Source organism: Sinocyclocheilus anshuiensis, unplaced genomic scaffold (assembly GCF_001515605.1).
Source record: "Sinocyclocheilus anshuiensis isolate Anshui unplaced genomic scaffold, SAMN03320099.WGS_v1.1 scaffold54, whole genome shotgun sequence".
Taxonomy (NCBI): Eukaryota; Metazoa; Chordata; class Actinopteri; order Cypriniformes; family Cyprinidae; genus Sinocyclocheilus; species Sinocyclocheilus anshuiensis.
The window spans coordinates 487,754-497,616 of NW_015547654.1; the positions used below are offsets into that span (position 1 = coordinate 487,754).

The 9,863-nt window shown below is 37.8% G+C and overlaps 1 protein-coding gene across 1 annotated transcript; it reads left to right on the top strand.

Moving 5' to 3' along the window:
• The first annotated feature begins 1,900 nt into the window (after window positions 1-1,900).
• trib1 (tribbles pseudokinase 1) lies at window positions 1,901-8,253 on the top strand. Its single transcript, XM_016504269.1, has 3 exons — window positions 1,901-2,502; window positions 3,283-3,575; window positions 7,312-8,253. The coding sequence occupies exons 1-3, from the start codon at window positions 2,218-2,220 to the stop codon at window positions 7,775-7,777; spliced, it is 1,044 nt and encodes a 347-aa protein (XP_016359755.1). The 5' UTR covers window positions 1,901-2,217; the 3' UTR covers window positions 7,778-8,253.
• Window positions 8,254-9,863: the final 1,610 nt, after the last annotated feature.

A 9,863-nucleotide genomic window follows, 5' to 3' on the forward strand; every position in this document is an offset into this window, starting at 1 on the left:
AACATAACACAAATACTGTCCAGTGTGGTCTCAGTGACACCTGTTTATGTCATAACAAAGGAGAAGTAGATATTTCCCATGGAGAGTAGGGTGTTTTACTCTAAAGGGAGAGGAAGCGCAGAAAACCTGTTCTGTTCCTGCTTAACAGCATGACAAACGCACACATCAGATGCTGAGTCATCAGAGAGATATTTTACAGTCAAAGAAAACATGGTTGCTAAAAATAATCCGTCTTTAATGTTAAATCCTCAATCCGACCACGTTTGAACTCCAAACCTGCAGGCCGCAGCTGCACCATCTATTATACACAGTCACGAATTCAGGCAAGGACAGGAACGAAGCGTACTGAAATATTCCACACTTCTTTTTTGAAACTGTAGGAACCTTTCTACACAGCTAAATCACCTCAGAATACTTTTATACGGCACATATTTTAGAATTTGATCATTAGCCCACAAAAACACACATTTATCTTTCTCATTAACACTGAAAAAGTGCAACCTGATAAAGCTCTGATATTTTAAGCATCAAAAACAGCCCACATTCCCTTGAGTCTATTCTAAACAGGGCTCTTTTCTTCTGTCTAGCGAAACAGGTGCTCGTTCAATTACACCCTTCCAAATTAAGAGCGGTCACAACCAATGAAACGGGGACAAAGGTTTCAATAGCAACTTACTTAACCGTCTGTGTGGGACATATAGCCATATGCAACCAACTAGGAGCTGCATCAGATTTTATCTTTTTTATCTTACACAATTGATGTTTCAAATACAATGTGGGAGTCGCTGTCTTACGTGCCCTGCAGGCTAAACTGTTGCCGAATTAAGCTAATAGGCCGAATGACACGGTGAGGCACAAATTTATTTTGTGCGTCATAGGCATATGTTTTCCAGCTCTTTGTGCATTACCCTTCTGGTTAAATTAAACAAATATCTCCTTCCTAGTAAGATCTATGGTTATTCTACAAAGTGCACCACCACCACTCCCATGTCTTTCTCTTTATGGCGATGACTCATCAGCACATTAATAAATATGAACTGCAAATATGAAGTACAAACCCACCCATTCCTCAGACACAGACATTTTTTTTGTGCCAAGCTAAATAAATATGTAATTGTGGTGGTTGACATATTTGCAGGAAGATGATACATCTTAAACATTTTAGTAAGAAAATAGGCATATAGTGCAGCAGAGCCCTGAATGTCGAAATAAGTTAATCATTGCCGAACCATGTGTTTTGACGAAGAATGAAAAATATGAATGCAGCTTCCTTGGATTTCACAATGACAAACATTTGGAGTAAATTGTAAACATTTGAAAAAAATACAAAGGCAGCAGTTTTACATAAGTGTTACTTATAAAGCTTTGCGTGCAGATTTGACTGCTGAGGGAAAAGAAAAGTTGATTAAACCAGCGCTTTACTATTCATCTGGAAGGTGAATGGCATGTGGCGATTGCTCAATTGTCGAGACTGCAATGAATGTGTCACTAGGGAGAGTCTGAACCGGGCGGAGTTCCAGCTTTGGGAAGTCTGATTCATTTTAGCGAGTCGCTTCGTTCGGACAAAGAGATGCAATAAAAGCGATTCAATTATTATTTTGAGTCATCACTCAAAGGTTCCGCTAAAGTACCTACAAGCGCGATATTGTGTGCGTCACGTATGAAGTAAAACACATTTTAGTTAAGCTAATTATCACTGTGTTCGGTTTGGGCTGTATCGATCGTGTTGCTTTTGGATTCAAACACCAAACAGTTTTACTGCCAAGGTTCTTCCATTCAGTGGAATGATTAAAAGAAGATTCCGAATCAGATTCAAGTGAATCATTAAAAAGAACCGACTCGTTCGAATCGGACATCAGCTGAAAGCAGAGCTCAGAAAACAGCATCAGTAATTCAGTGAGTCAGACAGCCCTTCTCTCGGGCTCAGATCTACACCGGGAATATTTCACACCACACAGCTGCCTCATACAGTATCTCTTGGGCTTCAATGTTGTTCAAAAAGCTCAAACGGACTAGCTAATGCAAAAAAAAAAAACTTAAAAACAATGGATAAGCGAAACTGCAAACCTATGATACAGACACTTGCATTTCACATTCATTGACGAGTAAGTAGCATCTTTTTTCCTTTTTGCAGCGCAGTGCACAGATCCTTTCCTGGAATATGCTTGCTTGAAATCAGCCCGGTTATATCATTTTAAACTACTGCAGTTTGTAAGAATGAGCGTGCAGTGGCTTCAGAATCCGATGCAGGGAAGACACGGACACAAGCGCTTTGACACAGACGAGCCTGTGACCAGATGTCCCCGGCTCAGCGAGTCCTCGGCTGATGCGGGTCTCCTGAGCTCCTCACCGGGATCCCCGGTAAGCGGAGCGCCTCTGAGCCTCACCTCCGCCCACCAGGGTCCCGCTCGTATCGGCCAGTTCCTGCTAGTGCCCCTGACCGACCGATCGGGGGTGCACAGCGCTTTGGACATGGACACAGGAGAGGAACTGCTCTGCAAGGTAAACCGCTGCATACTATAATGTACATGACCTACATAAGTATGATCCACTTCAGTCAACTAACACGTTTTATGCCTCCGAGACCCAGCACAATATATTATAGTATTTAGTTAAAAAAAATAATGAAAGTGTTTGGTACTAAAGAACACAGTGATTTTAAAGTTTCAATAATAATAACAATAATAATACTTAACTTAAACCAATTATTATTATATTGTGTGTTATTTATATTATTTATATTTATTGTATAAATATTATAGGCCTATATTATATAGAAATATGCTAACAAAACAGGAAAAAAATACTGCAAGACTTAAAACTGGCAGGTACCGTATGATCTCAGAGATATTTACAAAATAAAATCTATATGAAAAAATGAAATTGCAAAAAAGAAATGCTGGGTCTCGTAATCTTGTTTTCTTTACATTCAAAAACTGTTAAAATAATCATACACGTTCAGTGAGAAGGGATATCAGAATTTCTGTGCATTACATGGATGCCATCTTATATCTATAAAATAAAATATGACAGTCTTGTGAATCTGTATCAGGTATTTGCAAATGCATCTGCAACTGTGTGAGAAATGTGGGGCTGACATGGCACACAAAAAGGCTGTATATGATTATTACTTCAAAAGACATTCCATTTTTCATAGTATGTTTGTGCTTTAATCTTAGAGCATCACCTCCATTCACCTCCAGTGAACTGACTTTATCAGGTCAGAGTTGTAGTGGACTTATAATACTATACTGAACACTTTTTTTGTTTTGCCATCTGCAGGTGTTTGATATGGGCCATTACCAGGAGAAAATAAGAGCCTACAGCATGCTGTCAAGTCATAAGAACATTGCACAGATCAAAGACATAGTTCTTGGGGAGTGCAAAGCATATGTGTTCCAAGAGAAGGATTTTGGCGACATGCACACCTTTGTAAAGAGCTGCAAGAGGCTTCCTGAAGACCTGGCTTCCAAGCTTTTCTACCAAGTGGTATCTGCAGTGAACCACTGCCACCAGGTTGGCATCGTTTTGGGAGACCTCAAGCTTCGCAAGTTTGTGTTCTCAGACGAGAAAAGGTGAGAGTTCTAGTTAGTGTGTCGGTGTGAGAGTGTGAGAAAGCATGAGTTTTTAGGGCACGCCAGGTGCGGTACTGTAAATCGTGCATCAATGCTGTGACATCAGCAGCGTTATACTGGGTGAATAGTGTCAGTTCTAGTTTCATTCAGTTTTCACTTCCTCACAGCAATGTGTCACATTGCAGGTGATTGGTGCTGCTTCCCTAAAAATTCAATGGAACAAACCTATTAACACTGATTTACTCATGTTTCTCTGTAAGAGGAACAACTGGTAATCCGACCTCTGAACTCGTGTCCAGAGTTTTTCTGTAGAAAATGAGAGTCCTCTGAATTACGTAAGTGAATTATGTATTAAAAATAAAATTGACTGAATTTAAATATTTTTATCCACAATCCCCAATAAAGAGAACATACTGGAGCCTGCTGATCTATCTATCTAATTCTAAATATATACTGTATATAAATAAAACTGATATATAAAATATTACTGATATATAAAATAAAACTGATATATATAAAAAATACACACACAACGTATTTTTATTATTGTTATATGTATTGTACATTTTCCATTTTTTTATATTTTAAACTTTTAGATCAAATTTCTTTTATATATTTTAACATGTTTATTCAATATTAATTTATTTTTAGATTAAAACTATTTAGATTGTATTTTTAGATTAAAGCTATAAAACATATATAAAACATTATGTATACATATTTAATTTTTTATATTTTATTAAATATTAGTTTATGTATTTTTAGATGAAATATAACTTATTTTTATTTTTATATAAAGATAAATATGAAACATTATTTTTATATTTTAACATAGATGCTTTAATTAGCATGCTGTGTTTCGGCTGCTAGACAATAACACTCACTTGAAAAAGTTACGCTTTCAAAATAATTGTGTGTCAAATTAATCCAGTTTATACACATGGCTTGGGATTCCTGCATTCTGTTACATTACATTGTGTCTAAATGTTTTTGAATGAAAAAAACTATGTAAATTTCCCTTTAAAACGCATCTGTTTAGTGTCAACTAAACTCCAAACTCACCTAATTATAAAAGGCTTCCTTAAAACCAATTAGTCAACTAGTCTGTCAGGCAACCCACCAATTAGCCGATTTAGCAAATATGTTGTTTTTCACATCCCTCAAAACATACAGTAGGTTTGCCATTTCTGGGCCAACATTTTAAGCCTGACCTTTGGGCATCGGTTTTCATTTGAGTGAATGTAAGCAGACAATAACGTGTAAGAGGACGTAGTCACCCTTCTCTCATAGCAGCCAACGGGTGCAGCAAGATGAGTCATAGCAATGCACACAGAGGGGAAACTCACCATTCAGGATCATACCAACACACTCGACACTCCACTCCTGAATGCGGCACCGCTCGTAGGTGAGGCGCGCCGGCTGTGGCCATTGCGACACTTACAGATTGGCGGTCTGGCCTGGCAGACGTGACCAGGGCATGCTGACATTTGGTCAGACGAAAAGTGCAAAGAAGCGTTTGTGTTTTCTTTCACTTTGTTCGGCACCAAGCAGCGTAGTGACAGGTTATGCAAACCTGCTCTTCGTACACACTGTATCTTTCCGAATGCAGTTTCCAAAGCTAGAATAGCTTTTGCGAAATGCGGTAATGATGAGTGATGGATAAGCAACAAAAAGGCCGAAACTGTGATAACGCTGAGATACGGTGTGTGTGATCGCATACACAAAGACGCTCATTGACCTGGAATGTGTCTGTAGTTAGATTGTGAAACACGCACACAAACAGGCTGGCTGGGCAGGGGCCGTTCATGCGTCACTGATGTAACAGCGCTGTTCGTGGGTAATAAGGCTCTGCCAGATGCCGTGAGCGTACGGCACAGGTGCAGGAAGAGCACAGTGGACCTGCAGCACAGCGCAGTGCACTCATTTGTCCTCAGTCTCTCTGTCTGTCACACACACACACACACAGGACTATGACTCATTCTCTCCACCTCTCTGGCAGAATGCTGTTGTGTCATCTGCAAACCCCCAAACCCAGGCTGATAGCCAGTGATGAAACACAATAGCATGCAGGGCAGCTCTTGTTTTACTGAAAGGGATACCACAGACTCATTGGTCATCAAGTCTACCGTTAAAGTCCACAGGGATATTCCTAGGGATTTGTTTCCTATTGGAAATTGAGCTAAACTTAGCCCAGACTTTACAAGAATACATTACAGAGCGCTTTGGAATGAGAGGAAGTGTGTTTATTTTGTGTGCGTGCATTGTGGAAACTCTCGTGCGTGCTTTTGTTTAAACGAAGGCTGTAATTAGATGAGGATCTGTGCTTTATTTGTTGTAGTAGCTCCGTTTGAGGGTCAGAACTACTTAGAGCGGCTGTCTTTGCCGTGATTTACGTTCTCAGCAATCTGGGAGCTCAACAAACGTGATGGAGAGTTGTTTCAGCTCAGTGCACAATAAAGGAAGGCTTCAATACATCACTTTGTTTAGCAGGGGAAGAGGAAGATACTAAATCCATCATCGGCAGGCCCACATGAAATCTGTGTCCACAGAGTTCTGCAGAAAGCTATGCAGATTTCCGCAGAGCCGGATCACCTGTCATTTACATCACCCCACCCCCCGTTTTATACTGGCTAATTTGATTGTGCTTTCAGATTTGTTACAAGTGTAACACAAGATTAACATATTTTACAAAGTTTAAGGCTGTTTGAAACTTGAACTTGCTCTCCAAAGGCAGTTTATTAAGAGATTACCAGCTATGGAAATGCATAACAAGGGTTGTCAAATTTATTGATACCAAGGATCAAATATCATCTTTTTGTAAAGACCCCACTTCTTAAAATATTTAGGCAGCTTAATATTTTCATCTATAAAAATAAAAACTGGCTAATTCTCATTGCACTAAAGCAAACAAAATATTATTTGGAAAATATTTAAATGATTTAAATTAATTTAATTTACTTTTTAGTAATTTATGACCTGTCTTTAGAAAGCAGAATGAAATATTATTTTTTATCAAATTTAGTGAATGTAAAATAATCATTGCATCAGTATCTTTATATTAACTTATAAATTCACGTATTAAATATGACAGCCTTAAAAAACACTACTGTTCAAACATTTGGGATCAGTAAGATATTTTAAAATAAATAATACTTTTATTCAGCAATGATGCATTAAATTGATCTAAAGTGACAATAAAGATATTTCTATTTCGAATAAATACTGTTCTTTTGAACTTTCAAAGCTTTCCACAAAAATATTAAGTAGAACAACTATTTGATGATGTTTCTGAAATGTTTCTTGAGCAGCAAACCAGAATGATTTCTGAAGGATCATGTGACACTGAAGACTGAAGAAATGATGCTGAAAATTCAGTTTTGCCATCACAGGAATAAATTATATTTTAAAATATATATTGAAATAGGAAAATAATTATTTTAAATTGTACTATATTTCACAATTTTACATTTCTGATCAAATTAATCAATTTTTTCCCAAAACATTAAGAAATCTTACTGACCCCACCTACTTTACCATGTAAAGTGGCAACTTCAATTTGGAAAATTCCACAAGTTTTACATCAAAATGAAGTGTGGAAAATGTAAAATATGACCTGATCATTAGTGAAATGTAGCTGATTCTAAATGGACTGTATAAGCCAGTCATATGATTTTCTTAACAGCCACAACACTATAACTCTTCCATGGCTGTACTAAACATGATGTGTTTGTTTTAGGACCCAACTGAAATTAGAGGGTCTGGAGGACTGCCATATTCTGTGCGGAGAGGACGACTCGATGTTCGACACGCACGGCTGCCCTGCGTACGTGAGTCCTGAGATTTTGAACGGCGGAGGGTGTTACTCAGGCAAGCAGGCGGACGCGTGGAGCCTCGGCGTCATGCTGTACACAATGCTGGTGGGCCGCTACCCTTTCCATGACCCGGACCCCGCAACCCTGTTCTCTAAGATTCGACGGGGCACATATTGCCTCCCCGATGGGCTGTCTTTAAGGGCACGCTGCCTACTTCGCAGTCTGCTCAGAAAGGACCCGGGTGAAAGACTGACCACAGCAGAGGTCCTCATTCACCCGTGGTTTAATGGCAACACGCAGGACACAGGAAACGCAGAACAGCAAGTCAGCCTCAGAGAACAGACTGTGCCCCAGATAGAAATGGAGCATGACGAGGATCTTTTCTCCTGAGGAAACCAATATAGATTGAATATGGACCAAAACTGTTGGTTTTCTTGGTGTTTTGTTTTTATTATTTGGTTTCTTACATGGATTTTGTAATAGATTCAGAAGTAGACTCTCAGTGAATACTCACTCAAAGTACTGTATCATCTGTGTCAGGTTTAAGGACGGTGTGCACAACAGCCAGTGTATTTTGAAGTCGTTTGCTAGTGAACCATTCTTGTGCTTTATGAAGTGAATGAGGCTGGGCATTATGGGTCACGTGATAATGAGAGAATGTCGGCTTGGTGACTAACCTCGGCCTATGGGCCAGACCGGTGGCTTCAAGATTACTGTCAAAACGAAACATGTAGGTTGACTCACCTATTGAATACTGCACTCCCAAAGGTACATGTCTATTTTAATAGGAGGAGAATAAAACCTAGAGGAATCTGACACATACATACATACATATGGAGGACTAGAAGTGCAGCTTAAAAAATATAACGAAGAAACAATTATCAATGTATTTAATTTAAAAACATTTATAATTTCAATAAAAAAAATTAAAATACACATGAACTTAATTCATGTTTAGAAATGTAATTAAATATAACAATAGATGATACATTGATAAATAGTTTTTAAATGCAAATGTTTTTCTTTTAAAGCATTTAAAACAACAACTAATTGCTTTTCTTTATTCTTTTATTCTTTACACATTGGCAGCCATTGTGTGTCAAAGGTGTGTATCCTAAAATTCTATAAAAATTTCATTGGTTGCTGCCATTTATGAACTATCCAATGATATTTTCGAAGTTGACTGACAAAAGGATAAAGAAAACAATTGGCAAATGGTTTAAGAAAAGCAATTTTCCAATGCTTTATCATATAAAATTTAAAAGTTGAATTGTTTTATTATTTATATTAATAATTAAAAGAAATATTTTGTTGTTACATTTAAAATTTTAAACATTATTTAAATAAAATACTAGTAATTAAGTCTGTATTTGTTCATTTTTAATAAATGTAATAAATTGAAAATTTAATTCTTCACTTAATTTTTAGGTGGCACTTCGTCTTACATGCTATAAGCTGTTTTAAATCACAGATACTGTGTGCTATTCTGACTTCTGCCTCTCAGAATTGCCAAACTGTACAGAAGAGCCGTTCAAAGGTTAAATGTCACTTGACCTTTAAGACTCTGTGACAACCAAGGGGTCACCGTTACATACAGATTCTTAAATGTTCAGGATGAGCTTCTTACAGACTGATACAAAGTGTTCATTTTTTTCTGCTGTATCCTGATCTCTCTAGTTCTTCTAGTCACAGTTTCCTTACTTGAATCCAAGCATCCTCATAAAAGCATGAGGCTTTAGTATGGCAGGCCAGTTCATACTGCGGGTAAGATATAAGATGACTCAACAGCTGGGCGTTGGTGTAACGAAGAGGAAAGGGCTATGAACCCAGATTAGTGCGCTCAGTATGACTACATATGCTTTACTCTCACGTTAAAGAAAGGAGGACAGTACTACAATAGGACTACTGTAAGGGTAGAGCGTCCTATAAAGGTCTGTTTTCTGCTTGCCCTCGTGTTGGGGGTTGTATGTTACCTCTGAATCCAAGCATAATGGTGATACGCGACGTTTATGGTTTCTGAAAGGCTCTTTATAAGCGAAGGCTGGAGGGTATGCAAAATGCCTGTCTCATGCATGCAACACATGGGGAAAGCTGACACGAGTGCACAGAGTTCATATTGCACTGTGAATTATGTATTTGTGAGACAAACCTCAAGGCTTGACTACGAGGGTTTAACGGTTAAAATTCATTGTACAAATGAGCATTTGTAAATATGTACATCTTAAGTGTGTGAACAAAACTGAATAAAGATTACTCTTTCTTATTTACATCTTTGGTGCATTCTGTGAAATACATCTCTCTAGTGTAGCACAGTGCATTGCATGTAATTCCTTTCTTTCTTTTTACATTTCCAGACCATCAGAAATCACTAATAATTTTCTTAAAGTTGCAGGATGTCAGTATATAACAATATATAACTTTTTTAAAAGTACATTTTATACTTTTTAAGTAGGCTATATAACTGTACTTGCAGATG